At 38.4% G+C, this 18,815-nt stretch overlaps 1 protein-coding gene across 13 annotated transcripts in view; it reads right to left on the bottom strand.

The window, feature by feature from the left end:
• The window catches only part of mbnl2 (muscleblind-like splicing regulator 2), a 109,610-nt gene that overhangs the window by 17,235 nt on the left and 73,560 nt on the right, over positions 1-18,815 (bottom strand). For 6 of the 13 annotated variants that reach the window (XM_078546018.1, XM_078546014.1, XM_078546016.1 and 3 more), the window contains 3 exons: positions 11,487-11,540; positions 10,654-10,804; positions 8,125-8,163 (listed from right to left, as the gene is read on the bottom strand). The exons of 1 other annotated variant lie outside the window; for it this stretch is intronic. In XM_078546018.1, the coding sequence (XP_078402144.1) occupies positions 8,125-8,163; positions 10,654-10,804; positions 11,487-11,540 (244 nt within the window). Of the gene's footprint in view, positions 1-6,893; positions 6,989-8,124; positions 8,164-10,653; positions 10,805-11,486; positions 11,541-18,815 lie in introns of all 13 variants that reach the window. 6 more of the 13 variants (XR_013577157.1, XM_078546017.1, XM_078546021.1 and 3 more) reach the window with 5 other exon arrangements.

The following is an 18,815-nucleotide window of genomic DNA, read 5'->3' as shown; positions in this document are numbered from 1 at the left end:
GAGCAATGAGATAAGAGCATTTAAAATATAAAAAGGATGTATTGATTAAACTAAAGAAACACTGTAGAGGCGTTGCCATGGAGAATGCACCAGTTAACTGATAACTGACTGTTAACGGCCAAGCTTTATTTAAGCAAATTTAAACAGCAATACTCAAGAAACTGAAAGGTAAGCATAATGGGGGCATGGGTGGGATGGGAAGAGAGCTGTTTATAATGATGTACTTCGAGAAATAACTTTTGCAAATTTTGACAGGTACCCTGAGCAAATTTAAATGCTGGTGTCCCTAGTGAATCAAGAACAAGATCTGCAAACACTACACAGGTGCAAAAGCGATATAAAAGCTTTGATGAAAGCAGTAGAAAACAATGATCATTATGACTAAACGGTGGACACTGATGTGCATGGAACTGCTGAGCAAGTTCATCTCCACGTTTTTGAAACAGGTTACTGTGGCAATTCACGAAAAAGTGTCGAAATTTAAAATTAATTCTTTGGATATCTTTCAGTTCTTCCCCTATGGGGGACCTTTGAAATGTTGTTCTACTTCCATTACTGGACATTAATATAAGAGTAGCTTGTGATTAACGCAGCTTTCAAGATAAAAAAAATAATCCAGCAACAAGGGATATGATCTACTGTATTAGTATGCAACAAACAGGAACACTTTTTTGAAGAAAATACAAGTTGACTCTACTTATGATGCAACTGTTCAGTACCTGCTTTGTTGTATGTCTATAGTTCTGCTTTCAGATGCAGCAATAAAGCTACAGTGCATTCTATTAATATCCACTGAAACTTGCAGAGATCCAAGCAAATACAAATTTAAGAAATCTTATTGATAACCAATCACACATGATAAACAATGGTTTATGAAGAATGCACATTTGAGAAATGCTCTGGAACACCCTGTAGCTCAACATGGTCGATATTTTTTTGAGGACAGATTGTTCAATATCTCCTTACAGGTGGAATAGAACATCTTTTCCTTCCAGTGTACGGTTCTGAAAATGTCATTAGAATGGAATAGCGCTAGGAGTAACAAGTATGTTTAACCTTTCACATTGACAACATGATGTTCCAGTATAACTGCTCTGCCAGAATTGTAGGGGTATTTCCGAAAGCATAAATACACATTCGGCAATATTTTTAAAGAGATTTTTTAAAAAATTCCACGCTAGTGTAGCTATGGGAGAAAGGTTTTGCCTGACATAATTCAAATATTTCCACTCAATACAGGGAGTTTTATACCAGATATGGCAAACTCTGAATTTTATGCATCTAATTTCTGAGTAACTCCACTGGAAGTTAAATTCTGGTAATATGTAATCATTTCACAAATTTGAACTTTCAGTAAGGACGCCATCATGTTATCAACTAAACATCTGGAGATGGATGTTATCTGTTATGCTCAAACAATCTGAAGTACAATTTTGAAATTTGTGGATGACACAAAATTTGGAGACAAGGTCGGAGTGAGGAGGGGAGAGGCGGCATAGTTAATACTGAGGAAGCTTATGACAAAATACGACAATGCTAAAATTACAGAATGGGTATGTATTTGACAAATTAATTTCTATTAATATATAGTAAAAAGTGTGAGGCTGTGTGAGAGAAGGTCTGTTTTGACAGGAAGAATAAGGAAACCATATACACCTTGGAAAACGAGTGTCTAAACAAGGTAGTGAAGTGGAAGAATCTTGGGTACAGATATACAAAATCACGAAAAGTCAGGATACACGCTAATAAAGAACACAACAAAGCACAGAGGTTCATTTCCAGGGAGACAGAACTAAAAAGCAGAGACATTATGTACAATTTGTATTGAACATGGGTTAGACCACACTTGGGGCACTGTGTTACTGTCTAGTTCCCATATTTTGAAAAGAAGATAGAGGCACTAGAGGAGCTGCAAAAAAAAAAAAGATTTAAAAGGATGATATCAGAATTGAGAAGTTATAATCATCAGGAAAGATTGAACAGGCTGGAGCTCTTTTCTCTAGAAAAGAGAAGGCTGAGGAGTGACACGATAGATGTCTTTAAAGATTTTGAAAGGGGTTGATAGGGTAGATGAAGACGTGTATCTACATTGAGGAGGTCAAAATGAGGGGGCCATAAACACAAGATAGTCACTAATAAATCCAATATGGAATTCCGTAGAAATTCTGGTAATGCGCAATTATGTTATACATTTAAACTTTCAGTAAGGATGCCATCACGCTATCAACTAAATGACTGGAGATGGATGTTATCCATTATGCTCAAATGATTTTGACTTGTGAAATTGAAGAATAATTTCAAAATTTGTGGATGACACAAAATTTGGAGACAGTGAGGAGGGAGAGCCAAGAGAGTGATCAGAATGCGGAATTCACTACCACATGGAGTAGTTGAGGTGAATGACGGATTCATTTAAAGGGAAGCTAGATAAACGCATGAAGCAGAAAGGAATGGAACAGGATATGTTGGTAGGGTGAGATGAAGTAGGTGGAGAATGCTCATGTGGGACATAAACACTGACAGGGGCCAGTTGGGCCTGCTTCTGCAAATTCCATCTAATTGTTGGGAATTAAAATACTTTCTACAGCTATGCTTGTTACCTGCGGTTAAAAATAATGCTACTATAAAGGATATTTATATAGAAGAAAACCAGGAGCCCATAAGACAAGAAATTGCTAAGCTTTGCTTAAAATTGCGATCTGACCCTTTAAGATTATTTTCATTGTAGATTACCATGGGAAAGAAACTACATCCTATCACTATAGTGAGCAGCACATCACTGCATTAACGCATACTATTATCAGCAATGCATCTTGACCTTAGGGTTGAAATTAAAAACTAAATATGTCAATAATGAGGAATCAATTATCAGCTGCTTGGTCTCCAGAAAATGCATCAAAGGACACGGAGTGTCCTACAAAACGTGCAGGTCAGGAGTAGTGCTGCTAAACTCCACTCAAAAGACATAAGCAACGTTCCCAAAAATCACGAACGACATCCGATGTGACTGCGACCAAGATAAACCATTCCTTTATGACCTGCCTGCATCCTTGACATGGTTGACCGACCATGCATCTTTCTCTGATGTCTCTCCACTATGGGCTAGACAGGTGGGACTGCACTCGCCTGGTTTAATTCTTATTCACCCAGTCACAGCCAGAGAATCACCTGCACTCGCCTCTCTTCCTGCCCCATTTCTCTTGCAGGGATCTACCCTTGGCCCCCATATTTCTCATCTAATTTCTTCCCCTCAGCACAAGTTCTGGGTTACCAAACCACCACTACTCTCTTCTACTTTGGTAGCACTCACTACCATGCGACTTGGGCCTTCACATGGCTTCCGAAACAAACCAAAAATATGCAGAAACAAAACGAAAATCATTGCAATAATCTCAAACCAAGAGAGATACAAAAAGAAACACCACTAAAAAATGAAAATCAAACAGAATCACTTCAGTATCCAAAACAATGTGGGTGCAGTGAAACCAAGATCAAATCTTCATCCACGGAGACAGGGAGGCTTTGAAGATCTGTCTTGCCATGAGCCCCACAGGGAGCGCAAAATTGAGGCCAGGGGAAACAGCCATTCAATGTGATCATGGCTGATCCTCTATCTCAACGCCATACTCCCGCTCTCTCCCCAGACCCCTTTACTTCTTTAGTGTCTAGAAATCTATTTCCTTCTTAAATATATTCAGTGACTTGGCCTCCACAGCTTTCTGTGGTAAAGAATTAAACAGGTTCACCATCCTGAGTGAAGAAATTTCTCCTCATCTCAGTCCTAAGTGGCCTACCCCGTATCCTGAGATTGTGACCCCTTGTTCTAGGCTCCCCAGATGGGGGAACATCATCCCTGCATCCAGTCTGTCCAGCCTGGTAAGAACTTTATACGTTTTAATGAGACCCCCTCTCATTCTTCTAAACTCCAGTGAACAGATGCCCAGTCGACCCAATCTCTCCGCACACAACAATCCTGCCACCAGGAATCAGTCTGGTGAACCCCTGCTGCACTCCCTCTATGGCAAGTATATCCTTCCTTAGATAAGGAAACCAAAACTGCACCAAGGCCCTGTACAGCTGCAGCAAGACATCCTCGCGCCTGCACTCAAATCCTCTTGCAATGAAGGCCAACATACTATTTGCCTTCCTAACTGCTTGCTTCACCTGCATGCTTGCTTTCAGTGACTGGTGTACAAGGACACCCAGGTTCCATTGTACATCAACATTTCCCAATCTATCACCATTTAAATAATACTCTGTCATTCTGTATTTCCTTCCAAAGTGCATAACTTCACACTTATCCATGTTATACTGCATCTGCCATTGTACTACTTGCCCACTCACTCAACTTGTCTAAATCACCTTGAAGCCTCTTTACATTCTCCTCACCTCCCCACATTCCCAGCTAGTTTGGTGTCCTTAGCAAACATGTAAATATTACATTTGGTTCCCTCATCCAAATCACTGATATACATTGTAACTAGCCGGTGCCCAAGCACTGAACCCTGCGGTACCCCACTAGTCACCACCTGTCACTCTGAAAAAGACTCATTTATTCATAGTCTCCTTTTCCTGTCTGCTAACCAATTCTCAATCCATGCCAACATATTACACCCAATCCCATGTGCTTTAATTTTGCACACTAACCTCTTATGTGGGACTTTAGCAAAAGCTTTCTGAAAATCCAAATAAACCACATCCACTGGTTCTCCCTTATCTATTCTACTAGTTACGTCCTCAAAAAGGTCCAATAGGTTTGTCAAACATGATTTTCCTTTCATAAATCCATGTTGACTTGGTCTAATCCCGTTGATATTTTCTAAGTGTCCTGTTATGACATCCTTTATAACAGACTCTAGCATTTTCCCTACTCCTGATATTAGGCTAACCGGTCTGTAATTCCCTGTTTTCTCTCTCCATCCTTTTTTTAAATAGTGGGGTTACAATTGCCACCCTCCAACATGCCTGAACTATTCCAGAATCTATAGAATTTTGGAAAGTGACAACCAATGCATCCACTATTTCCATGGCCACCTCCTTTAGTACCCTGGAAAATCAGACTTGGACTGGAAAGATGAAATCTAAAAGTCTAAGTTGGGGAGGGGGGGAATGATGAGCACGAAGGGCTAGGCCAGTGAATTTAATGCAGCTTTGAAACCTACTGTACAGTCCTCAAGGCTTCACCTTTTGAAAAACTTACATGGTGCATGGAATATTGGCACAAGCAGCTTTGTATAATTGGGCAACCTAAAATAAATCTAAATCAACCCATCAACTATGATGACAAAAATGATTTTGTAGCAATATAAAAAGGGTTAATCTATTATCTATCTCTATTAAGAGAAAACAATAAATGTTTTGATATCATGCGCCATTTCTACTTTTCCAGCTGTTACTTGAAAGTTGGAAAGGTACAAAAGTCCTTATTCAAGATTTAGTTTTTCCTTCTTCCACTGAGCTGTAGGAATCAAACACCTGTGAGAGCATATGAGCCACTGTTTAAAATTAAGAATACTTTGCTCATCTTTCACTTTAAAAACTTAAGAATATTTTGGATATAAAGTCAACATTCTGCAAGACAGTTCTGCTGTGATCAAAACAGGTCTTTCGTCTACCTATTGGTGCAAATTAAAAGTTGGTAATAACCAGGGCTGTTTGACAATACAAGAATTGAAACAGAAGTACTTATAGGAAAACAAATGTGGTCCGAGGGTGGTGGGGTACAGGAAGAAAAAGTGTACACTAGACGCTATTGAGAGCATGTTTCTTTATAATGATGCACTGTCATTTTTAATAAAGGCCAAAGTTAAAGAAAAGCATTAATTCCAAATTTTAGTTCTTTTGGTAGGACTTATTTGAGGCTACAGCTACCAATTTTTATATTTAAAAAAAAAAATCTTTGTGTATACTCTGTAACATGTTGAGGGTAAATATAGTTATAAAGACAATAGAAAGACTTGGGGGGGGGGGGAATTGTGTTGCAAGGAGTACCAACGGACCCCAGAAATTAGCCATAACTGCCCTTTCTTCACCAGCAGAGAAAGTGTGACCAACATGGCAGTGGAATTCTTGCTGACTGCTAACAAGAGTTCTGCAAATATCCAGCAGGTTTGGTGAAAGCAATCTTCCATCTTTCCCCCTGGAGAAGGGTGCACATATTACATTTCTACACTCCATTCAAAAAGCCGTTTTAAGAATCGATGGAACCCATCCAATGGAGCCTGTGGACTTGAGATACAGCGAGCAAGCAACTTACAAACTATCCTTTTGACCAAGTAAACACTGCTCCTGCTTCCACTGAATAACCAATTTCTGCATTTCTAAAAGAAATTCTTGCAAAAAGACAAGGTTTTTGTCTGTACATATATCAATATAAACCAGTAATGACTCATCATGCTATTTGATTTAGCTACAAAAAATGTGAAAAAAGTTACGTTGAAAATTAAGAACACGGTACTTTAAAGGAAAAAAAAAGATTTTTTTTAAAATAGATGGCATGTTTAGGAATAAAGGAACTTATCCAGAAGTACTGAAGCATTTTCCAATGTTTGTGCTCACATCAAAATATTTACTTAATAAATTATGTTTTGCTGCATGGCGCAACAACATTGCAACTTTGTTTTAATGAACTTTAAACAAAAATGTGATTAGTACAGCGAGGTTGAAATTAATGAAAAATAATGCAGCACAGAACACACAAAAAACATACTGTTGTCTGGGATAAATGACAACTCTAAACAAGTGCCTGCTGCATCTATTCAATTTGGTTTTCCAACAATTAGGTGATTTATAATTTCGACAAGATTTCAGAAATGAACACTCGTTTAGAGTTGTGGGGTGGTGGTGGGGGGGGGGGGTGGGGTTTATGAAAGAAAGCTGTAAAAGGAGCAAACCTGATTGGCTGTAGCTGCTGCGGCGAAGGGAACGCTTGTGGCAGGTGTTGTTGCTGCAGAGACAGTGGCGGGCGTAGCACTGTGCATCAAGGGTACTTTCAGGAAGGGAACCATGGAAGCAATGAACAGAAGGGTGCGGCACATGGCAACCATGACATGTGTTGTATTTTTTGGGCATGGCAGATATCACATAGCAGAAAGCCATCGTGGAGGGAGGAGGAGGTTACACCAGCGGGTGACATGCAATCATAATGCAAAGCAAGGAAGCATGGGAGAAAATTAAAAAAAAGAGAAAGGAAAAAGCTTATTACAATCACAATTAAAAAGGACCAATGCCAACATAATCAGCGTTTCCCAGAGAACATACAATAGGAAGCTTGGGGCATGGGGAAAAAGTAACTGCAAATATTCCTCGACTCTCCTCCCTTCTTATAGCATTACTTTAAATGTTATGGGCATAAAATCTTTCAACAAAAGATGGGTCAAATAAAGTCAATGATGCCGGTGTTAGATTTTGTTTTTAAATGTTCATTAGTAAGAGAAGCTTTTAAAGTATGTACCTTCCTGAACTTCTCTGGGAGACTCTGATACATAATATATTAAGACTTGATTCTCTAACTTACTTAGAATAGATTTAATGGTATCAAGTAAAACCAAGATGCTTAATGAAGTATTTACATATCGAAGAATTTTACAACGGAAAATCAGATGTCACACTAATTTTACTATAAGTTTTCCATTTCCAACCACGGCCTCACAGACTATAGATTATGGGTGCAGATTATAAGCACCGTATGGGCTGCGAGAACAAAAAGTAAATTTCTCAGCCAGTCTTTGTTCCAAAAGGTCAGTCATAATAAATTCAAAGTTATTCAAGACAATAGGTAAATACATGCCGTGATTTGATACAGCAACTTGTGTTACTCAGGGTTGTAATTTGCTACCTTACCCTAACTCTTAACCATTGTATCAAAAATGCATCAAAAGGTGATTAAAATCTTAGTTCAAAATTGAGGTGTGAAACAGATAAACAAATTCTATTGTGTTCCAAATCAAAATTAACTTCTTCAGATTCAGGTTAACCCAAGATATAGCTTGAAGATTTAATTCTATATTTCATGGCATATATTTATTTTCATGGCAAATTAAAGCGTTTAGAATGAATAAAAAAAAAGAACTTCTCATTAAATATGATTACATTCAAGGTTAGGAAACAAAAGGTGAAACCTACCAACAGTTGTAGCTGGAGGAGTCATGCAAAACACCGACCCTGCCATCATGCAGTGGAACATTTAGAAAGGTGAATTTGGGAGGAAAAAAGTATTAAAAATGCATGGTTAGTGTTAGATCACAAAGCCAAGACCTTGAAAAACAAATACAAAAAAAACTTCCATGTCTCAGTTAGTTTTAACACTGCTAGGTTCAGTTCAAACCTCAAAATGCTCCTCTTTCCATTTCGAAATTCATTGTTTAATAAGGTACAAGAATTTATTTTTACACCAGGAGTTCTTCATCAGTAAGATGCTTTTTCTTTTTAAAAAAAATGTAAGTTCTTGTGATAATCCAGGGGACATACAGAACACTGATCTGATACACTATTGGAATAGAGCGTAGAACATGTGAAGTACAGTGAAAGTAGAGATGGAACTAGGGCCATTTTGAGTTTTGGTGTCCTTTGAGGCACCAGCAACTGGAAGCAAAAACTTGAGAGACTGAGCTGAAAAGCAGAAACCGCTGGGTGGTGATTTCACCCCAAGCATGTTTGGTTCCACGTTACTCTGAACTATGTTCGAGGACAAAGGAGCAAAATAGTAGCATCTCTTGAAATATTAAAGGGAATGGCACTGGCAATTAGCCATAGTCCATGAAGGACCATAGGCATCTCTCAATTGATTGTGTAGCTTGAGGGGCAGCAAGCCACACCAGGTGTGGAGCAAGACAAGGAGGGAGGCATCCATGAACTACCACAGCCAGAACAGGGATTGAACTTGTGCTGTTGGCATCATTCTGCAACACACTCTGGCTAACTGAGCTAACCGACACACACAAATATTAAAGGGTCTATTTTCAACATTATATAACAATAAATTTTATTAAATGAAGTATGAACAGATTCATAACAAAAGGATCTTATTGGATTTGGACGCTGCTGAGAGTGACTAATTGTTTACACAAATAACAAACCAAGGTTCATTTCTATGCAGTTTATCAGCAATATTATTTACTTTTAATTTACAGGCTAATTTGCTGTACAGTTTTTAAAAAGCATATACCAAATATAATTAGCAATTCTGAATGAATCATATTTAATAAATTTGCAGCACTGATGTTGACAGTGAAACACTCTGTGCATCTAATTCCATGTCAATGAAGTACTGATTGCCATTTAATCAACAGGTCAATATTTCTCAAGTTTTTAAATAAAAAGTTTACCTCCCATTAACATTTAGATGGTTCAAATGCTGCACGCAAAATACATATTTTTTTCATTGCAGCTGGGCATTCAAGGCAAATCACATTAATTAAATAATTTTGCCAGCCTAGTTTGAGTGTATATTTTTGCATTTTTCTCAAGAATAATAATGGTTAGAGAAAGGAGGTTCAAACATTAAAATGCAGATATCACGTATTCAGCTTTTGCTTCTATGATAGCATAGGTTTACAGAAAATTTTTCAACTTATTGCCGTGGCTTTTCTTTTTCCGATAAGAATTTATCACGGATCGACAGTTTAGCAGCAGAAGTGACTGATTACTTTTAAAGGTATTAAAAATGAGGAAAGAGCATTGTGGTGGGATTAATTGGATAGTTCTTTCAAAGAGCTGGCACAGGCACCATGGGCTGAATGGTTGTCTTCTGTGGGGTAGGATTCTAAAAGGCAATTAAGATGAAAAAAAAAACAGACTAATCCACCATTTAAAAATAGAAAAACCGTCAAAACTGAAAGTTGGTTTTATTCCTACATCTCTGTATATTATTTAAATAGATCCGGCTCAGAATATCACATTTGAATACTTTTAATTGATATTTAATAGCAGAAGCGATAGTTAGGGAGGTTCACCAGTGGAGGTAACCAGTTACTAGCAACAAAAAGGAGGCTTAAAAGCTGTACATCATCAACACTATGCACAGAAAAAAAAGCAAGAAAAACAGAAGCTTTAAAGATGCTGAAAGATAGCATATCTAAGGATTTACTACTAAACAATCCTTTGATGTCATGTGTTACTGGTTAACATGGTGTGATCTTTTACATCAAATATACAGGGATTTTGCATTCACTGCAAGTACTAATCTCATTAAAATTATTTGTTTTTAAACAGCGTCAGGTAAGTCTATCACAAAAGTAATAATTTGCAAAAATTCTTTTTGATGAAAAACACAGTGAAGCTGTCCCTAAAGACCATCTGCATAGAAATACAACCTGCCTCCAAGTCATTTAATGCAATTTCAAACAAATGAATGATTCACATAATTTGAACCGAGTTCAATGGAACCATTCAAAGGAAGGACAGGTTTCAATGTACATCAAAGGTGTTTTCTGTTGAGTCTTGCCCTTTCAGAATAAATTAAGCACAACATTTTAAAGCCATTTTTACTTCATGTAACACGCAGTTACAAGTGCTAGCAAGAAGCAAAATAAGGCAACCAAGCAGAAATATATTTTTGAACATTTAACTTGTGCGATAATGGCTACATTATCTTATTTGATCAAGTCAACAGTTCAATCTTATAATACTCTCAGTAAGGGGGAAAGGACGTACCTGTTGGAAAAAATGTTGGCTGCTGCATTTGTGCATTGGCTAGAGCCTGTTGGTAGTGCAAAACACTAGGATTAAAGATTGTGCTGGTGCCATTGCTTTTTTCAAGGGCTGGTCTCTTTGGTAAGTGGTGAAGGACACCAGGTGGGAAGGCCTGTGAATGAGGGATTTAGTAAGACAAGTGTGATAAATAGAGAAGACAGTATGAAATTCCTGTCATGCACTGCAAGTATTCGTATTAGTCAAAGTAGTACAAAAAAACAATTTTGTCTGAAGACAGATTTTCTGTAAAAGGTACAAGCGTAGTTTTTTTTTAAAAAACTAAACCCAAGTAATTAATGCTGTGATACCTGACATTATTACACTACAGAATAAAGATCTGCATTATTTTAAAGCAACACTTGTCCTTAACCAAAAAAATAATTAATTTAATGAAAATACTCTCACTATGTTGGAATTTGGAAATGCAGTTAAAGAATTTAATTAGAGCAGATCGGTACAAGATCCACACATTATAAGGCTATCAAAACACATCACATTAATTATCATGAATTTAAACTATAATATGTACACTCAATAGTGTGCAGTGAAGGCTATTTGCTGCTATACCTGAAATGCAAAAAGCAAACATCTGATATTCCAAAAAATAACTTTTACATTTAATATTGACTTTTTAAATGACCAGTACACTTAGTTAGTATGAACATAATATCCTTCCAACAAACATCTAATTAGAAGCATTTATAATAAAATTAAAAATAAAATCTATTAAGTTATCATACTATCTTACTATCACTACAGTGCATGCAAAGCAAGAAGGTGAAAGGTCAAAGTACCAGGTCAAAGGTTGCCTCGAGGGGTCGTTTCACAGATTTGGCAGCCGACTGAGTCTTAAATAGCAGGCAGCGAGCATATGATGGCAATGGACCAATGGGGTTCAAGCGTATTAACATACAGGTAAACAGCAAGCAGAAGTGCGTCATGGGAACAGCAGTACATTGCAGGTAGGTGAGGAGAAAAAAAAAACAAAAAAAACCCTGAATGCAGTATACAACATACATCACAGAGCATGCATAAAATGAGTTGTCAAAAGGTTGCAGTTACAAATACTGAATTAGTACTGTACAGCAAAATAAGCATTTACTGTACCTTTGTTAAAAACATAAAAGAGCAAAACACAAATATCCTTTAATTATTTTTAACACCAACTTGTGTAAAATGAGTGCGCACAATAATTATATAAGTTTATAATTATGTTATTGTACCTTTCAGGCTATAGTGAAATATGGAACCACACAAAGATGGCTAGATTCTGCATTGCTCATTTGTCAGTACCTTTAGGAGACAGTATAACATTAAAAGCTAACCCTCCCTAAACTGGCACAAAAGCAAACCACCCCACAGTTCTTGGAAGTTATCCACATTACCATACTTCCAATTAAAGTAACTGCCATATTAGTGATTTAATTTTTGAAAAAAATTGGTTATAGGGATCCCCAATGGATTGTCCTGGAGGAATCCAGAAATAAAGTTTACTCTCTGACCCACGAGAAAATCAGAAGAGGCATTCTGTTATTTCACTTTGTTATGGCAAGATTCTCAACAGCAGGGCTACAATGCACCCAAGGTACAATGTGACCCCAGCTTACATGCACTTATGGCAAAAGCACGTGAAAGATACAATGGTTTCTGGGACGTAGAATATTGTGGGCATTGCAGCTGCCATTAATGGCTGACTGGTGCGACCACGACCATTGACATGCTGGGAAACCAATGGCAGGGCTGTGGGGTGTTGGGTGGTCACATGACGAACCCTCCCAGGTTTAGCAATCCTTGGGTCTCAGCGGCGATGGGTGTTATATCACAGCTTGTTGGGTTGACGAGATGGCCTTAAATCCACACTGGACTGATGGTTATGAAAGTATCACCTTCGCACTGGCTGCGAGAGCTCCATGCAAAATTATCAAACTAAACCCTCGTCAGTGCGAGCCCACAGCAATTAATAAAAGACAATATAATTTGCAAATAAACTGACAGATTTTAACACGAGCCAGAAGACCCACCAATATGAAAAGCACATTTCATAGTAGGGGTGTTCATTTGAGGTTGAAATTAAAGGGTTGTTGGGGTAGGAAACTTTTATCTGCAACTGTTAACGCTAAATTTGTATGGCAGCATTCATTTCCCACACAGATGCTGAAAGTGAAGAAACATTCTGTTCCTAGCACCTACAAATCTCACCTTTGATGCTCACAAAAACCATGACTTATAAAACATGAGTCATATTCGTGTTGACATCAGGCAGCATGTTATGCCTTCAGCGACTGCCACAGCAAAAAAAAAAATGCATTTGAACCGCATTTCACGTTGTGAACAAACTCTGATGTGATGCAAATTAAACAAGTTAATTCTGCGCCTTTTATTCTGGTGTGGTACAATTCAAGAGACACGCGCAATTAGAGCACTATCCAGCTACCCAATAATTCTGCTGAAATCAAGGTAGCTGATTTGCGGGAGGGCTGATAGTGAAGTTCTGAAAAATATATATGACAGATAAAATAGATTTCACATTACCTCCCAAATCACATTTTCCCTATTCTCCCTTGTGGGGAGAAAACAGCCACCTGGAGAATCTATTTCCTTCTCCACAGCATTGTAGGATTCTAGTGCATTAGTTTCTTCTTCCTTTGACTCAATTCGAGACGCACACTAAATGACACCAATCAGTACAATAACACTAATAGGCAAGTCACTTAATTTTAAGGCAATCATTGACCAGAAATGCCAAAATGCTAATCATTTTGAGCAGATCAATAAAGTGCTATTTTTATGTCACTGCTTCATCTTGCTTTCTTGTAGAGAAAGACTCTTTCTATATTAACCCAAACAGCTGGATAGGGAAAGCAGAATGAGGCCCAGCCATATAAACCGTTAAGGTAAGGCAAATCATAATCTATGCCTTAATTAATTATACACTGCTTAGCAATCTGTCCTAGGCAGATGAATATCCTTGGTTCTTTTATTATCTTTTCTGTGTAAAGGATATTTGCCTTTAGAAAGGCCACATGCACTGCAGATAGATCTGACACATCTCTATCCTTTTAAAATTCCAATGTAAATTTAAGGCAACAATCTTGCTTTACACATGAAGACAGATAATTGCAAATGTCTTCAAAGAACAGAAGGTTATTATCACTAAAAATGTGAAGGTCAGACATGAACTGACCCCAAGAAATTTAGCTTGGATACCATATGTAACCTAATTTTCCATTAGGAACATAGAAACAGGCATAGGGAATTCAGCCTACTCGGGTTCCTTTTCAGGGTAGATGTTGATAGGCCGTTTCAACTGGCTGCTTAAGTAGCATAACCTCAGGATAAGGAATTGGCTTTTTCTGACTTAGGTGAGGAGAAATTTGTTCGCTTCAAGGGTTTTGAACCTACCCTAGGGGGCTGTGGATGGTCAGTCTTTTGAGTATAAATACACATGACTGAGATTGAAGTTTTGGACACCAAGGAAATCAACGGATATGGGGATGGGACAGGACGAGAAAATGTTGAGGCTGAAGATCAGCCATGATCTTATTGAATGGTGGAGCAGACTCCAGGGGCCTTATGATCTACTTCTGCTCCTATTTCTTACAACTTATACATCCCTTTAGCCTGTACTGCCATTCAATTAGATCACAGCTGTCTTGTACATTGACATAATTTACCCAACTTGGTTCTGCAACCTTGGGAAGGATATTCTGATGGATGGGTCAAAGCTCAGTAATCCCTCTGGACAGCTCTGGGCTAATCTTCACTTTGGGCATGGGTGGAATATCTGAGGGAGCCTACACCAGATCTAGAGTAAAGCACGAATGTGCCCCGGTCTCTAACTATGTTTTATCATGCAAGGAACTGGATCCTCAGCCACATTTCTGCAAATATTGGCATCACTCCCATTCAGGCATCAATTCTGATTATGAAGAGTGAGTGTGTGTGTGTGTCCATGATTAATTAATCTGGGGGAAGGTTAATAAGGGCAGCCTGACTGTGGGAACTGAGAAATGAAAGATAAGATAAAGGTGCTAGATGCATTCATTTGTAATACATGCATTTGTAATGAGGGGCTACGGTGAACTTGGAATTACAGGTAAATAAGTTGTGTTTTAAAATTTGCATTAGGTGATGATAGGTAAGGGCTTGACTTTTCAGCTGCTAAATTTCAAAGGGAGTTTAAGGGACTTTTACAACTTAAGAGGTTTCATAAGTAAACATGGGAAGGTTATTAAATTTTATTTGACCCGAAAGTGGAGGTAATGGAAGACATGAAAGATTTTTATATTTTGGAAAAGTTGAGTTGAAAGAGGTGCCTAGGATAATGGAGTCTAGGATGAAAGGGGAAAAAAATATATTTAAGGGAGATGTTTTGTTGAGTTGAGGTGACTATGTGGGGAAGATGTCCTGAGACCAGATCTGTATTGAGAAAAGTTGTGAATTTGAATCAGTCATCCAGTTTCAAGCCATAAAAGTCTGTTTTCAGAAAGCAGTCTGTTTCTGAACTTCCTACGGATTTCCAGAGCAGAGTGGAAGAGAGTGAGAAGTTGTGTGGTATACTTTATTAAGGTAGCAGTTTTTGCCTTGGGTAATATTACTGGATTTTTATGGTTAAAAATCTATAAGGGAGCTGTTGCCAAGTAGTTTACTTGTGTGTTCTGACTAAGAGGGTTTTTTTTGTGGAATGCTTTGCAAGGCTGTTTCAACTGTGCAATTTTAATCTTGTGCGCTTAAGCTTTTTGTTTCTTCTTGTCAATAAATCTTTTAATTTTAAAATCTTAAAAGTGTTACTGGGATTATGCACTTCTGGGATCAGTAGTTTTCCCCTCATTTTCAAAATGCAAAAATAGAGGTTATGATCAGTAAGACGAGCTTCCCTTTGAAATTTGGCTTGCTCAGCAAGTAACATCAGCTGCAGCCATAACAGTAGGGAGTTGGACATACACAGAATAACAACACAGGAACAAACCATTCAGCCCAACGGATCTATTTTGCTATTTATGCATTACATGAGCCTACCCCCGTCCTATTTCATTGTAGCCCATCTGCATAATACTAAATTTCTTTCTCCCTCGTGTGTTTATCTAGCTTCCCCTGAAGTGCATCTGTGCGATTCACCCTAGCCACATCTTGTGGGTAATGAGTTACAAATTCACTCCATGGGTGAAGAAGTTTCTCCTAAGTTCCTTATTGAATTTATTAGTGACTCTTATACTTATGACCTTGAGTTTTGGATTCCCCACCAAGCCTGTTCATAATTTTAAAGACCTCTACAGGGTCACCCCTAACATATAATAAAAAAACCAAGCGGCATAGAGTTAGCAGCTTCTGGATAGGGCCTGGAGTAAAAAGGTGAAAATCCTCATCAAATCATGGATTTATCAGAACTGTGCTTGTTCAATACCTTTGTTTTGATCTGAAACATCGAGGCTGGTTACTGGAACCACACGTGCTGTCTGTAATACAAGCTTGAGGGGCTGAATGGCCTAACCCTGTTCCTATGACTGCTGGGAATTGTATGCGTTGACTTTGTTGGGTCTATGCTGCAGGCAACAGGAACTGGACTGCAGAAGCTCAAAGTTATCATATCCATTGCCACTGGATACACTTTAGGTAGATGGGAATGTGGAATTCAAAAGAAAAACAGGTCACCCATGATCTTATTGAATGGCACAGCAGGCTCGAGGGGCCAAATGGCCTACTTCTGCTCCTATTTCATATATTTGGATGCACAGCCCTGTCTTGGAGATAAAGTTCATGTAAACCAGGTCAGGAAGAGACATTGACCTGATCCAGATTGGAAGCGCCATCAGGTCAGTGCACACTTGAAATTAAGATATACTATTCTCTAAGCAAACTTACCTGCTTGCTTGATGGCAAGGTTTCCTATGTGACACTTTATCAAACAACTTTTGAAAACCCACTACAACATTTCTTGCATTTCCTTTGTCAATACACTTTGTTATTATAGAATCATAGAATAGTTACAGTACAGGAGGCCATTTGACCCATGTCTATGCCAGCTCTCTGCAAGAACTCAGCTAGTCCCATTCCCCACCTTTTCCCCATAGCCTAGCAATTTATTTCCCTTCAGATGCTTCTCCAATTCCTGCTTGAAAGCCACGATTGAATCTCCCTCCACTGCACTCTCAGGCAGTGCATTCTGGTTCTAATCACCCAATGCAGAAAAACCATTTTGTCATCTCGCTGTTGGCTCTTATGCCAATTCTCTTAAATCAGTGTCTCTTCTCGACCCTTCCTTGAGAGGCATAACTCGCCTTTTAAAAATCTATGCTGGCTGACCTTAGTTAACATAAATCTTTAAATGGATATTCATTTTGTGTATTATGGTCTCTGGGAACCTACCCATTACCAACATTAGGTTGAAAGGTCTATAATTATTGGTTTAGCCCTTGCTCGTTTTTTTTTTTAAACAGAACTGTTACACTGATAACCCTCCAGTCCTCTGGGATAGCTTCCATATTTGATTATGTTTGAAGGCCTTCACAACTTTCTGTTCTCCGAATGCCTTCAAAGAAGGCGGAATGCCCAAAAGACATTCTATACTCTTTCCTCTTGCCTCAAGCATATGAAGCAGTTTGCCTATTGCAATTTGTCCTTCTGTCACCCAGTTCAACATCCAGGAATATAGTTCCCATGTACCCTCAATAAGATTCAAAATTTCTGACAGTTTCCAATTCCTTTTCAATAGCTCTAGGCTAGGCAATAGCTCTCAAAAAGCTTTGCAGAATTTGGTGATAAAACTGGGAGGAATTGGAAAAGTTAGAAGTATTTTTTTTTTAGATGCCTGGGGTGGGTGTCCAACAAGTTCTCTGACATGCAGAAATCCATCATCTTCTTTACATCTCAATTTCAAGATAGAGAAAATCTACAATCACTTGCAGGGTTTTTGCTTGCCTAACAGTGTGTGCACATGCACACACACAATAGAGATGCATCACATTTACTCAAGTCAGGTGCAGATCGGTAGAGTCAAGATTAAAGGACCTCCCAAGTGTCTGGCATGAAACTGCTGGAAGTTAAGAAGCTATAATATGGCGCAGTTTGACAGTGCAGAGCACTGGAAAGTGTTCCATAGTTTATCTAACTTGGATCACGCAACCAATTAGGGCTTTGATCTGCAGGGAGCCAAGTGAGATAAATTTTAAACAGTATCTGTGTGAAATGCTTGGCATGCAGTTCCATTTAACTGTTCCTCCCTCCTTTATTCACCGATCTCTTCCTCTCCTGAAGGTGTTGACTCCTTGGAATGCTGTTCCATAGGAAAGGTGCCTTGCCTGAATAATGGTTCTTTAAGTGTGAGCCAGCAAGTTATCTATACATATATTGTATCCCAGGCAAACCCATTCCTGCCCTCATTCAACATACACCCAAGCTGACTACCAGCAAGATCCACTGGGCCTTGAGAACGGAGACCAACTGCACTGAGCTGCATGCCTGCAATCAGCTAACTCAACACCCTAACAAGGAGTTAAAACAAGGACCTGAATTCTGAAGAGCTATACTGAGTGTTCATCGTCTTTATGCCTCTGAAAATTACAGTAATTTATGGAGTCCGCACGCCCTCAGTTAAATGTGGAAAACCAGAAATTGCTGTTGGTGAATCTATGCTTCTGCAGAAGGTGTTAACACCCTCCTGACTGTAATTAGAAATCACTGATCTGATGGGAACTTTGACTCTTATGCTGTTAGTCTTGTTGTTAAAAACCTTTGAAAATGTTACACCTTGCTGAATGAGGTGTAACTAGTTTTTAAACGGCGTACTAAACTCATGGTTGCTGCTAAACAGCCTTACTGGCCCGGAAAGAATTTTATATTTGTTGAAGGTCAAGTTTTTTCATTATGATAAAAAATTCCACTTATTTTATATTAATTTCTTCATTAACTTTATGAAAGCTTAGCTTCTACCTTAATCCCAATTGTGTACCCCAATCACTTGCTATCTTTAAAAGTTACAAATAAAAATGAAGGGATTTAGGGGTTTTTAAACTTTCTGGTTTGCTCTCAGAGAATACTTGTGTGTGATTGGCTGCTTATCCTGTTGCTGACCACTGCTGCTAGACACCTGGAGATCCCCTTGACTTAGCGCTAGATTCAAACTG

This window comes from Cetorhinus maximus, chromosome 7 (genome assembly GCF_964194155.1).
Source record: "Cetorhinus maximus chromosome 7, sCetMax3.hap1.1, whole genome shotgun sequence".
NCBI classification, from domain to species: Eukaryota; Metazoa; Chordata; class Chondrichthyes; order Lamniformes; family Cetorhinidae; genus Cetorhinus; species Cetorhinus maximus.
Note: the sequence above shows the minus strand (reverse complement) of the source record. Positions and strands in the feature narration are given on the sequence as shown.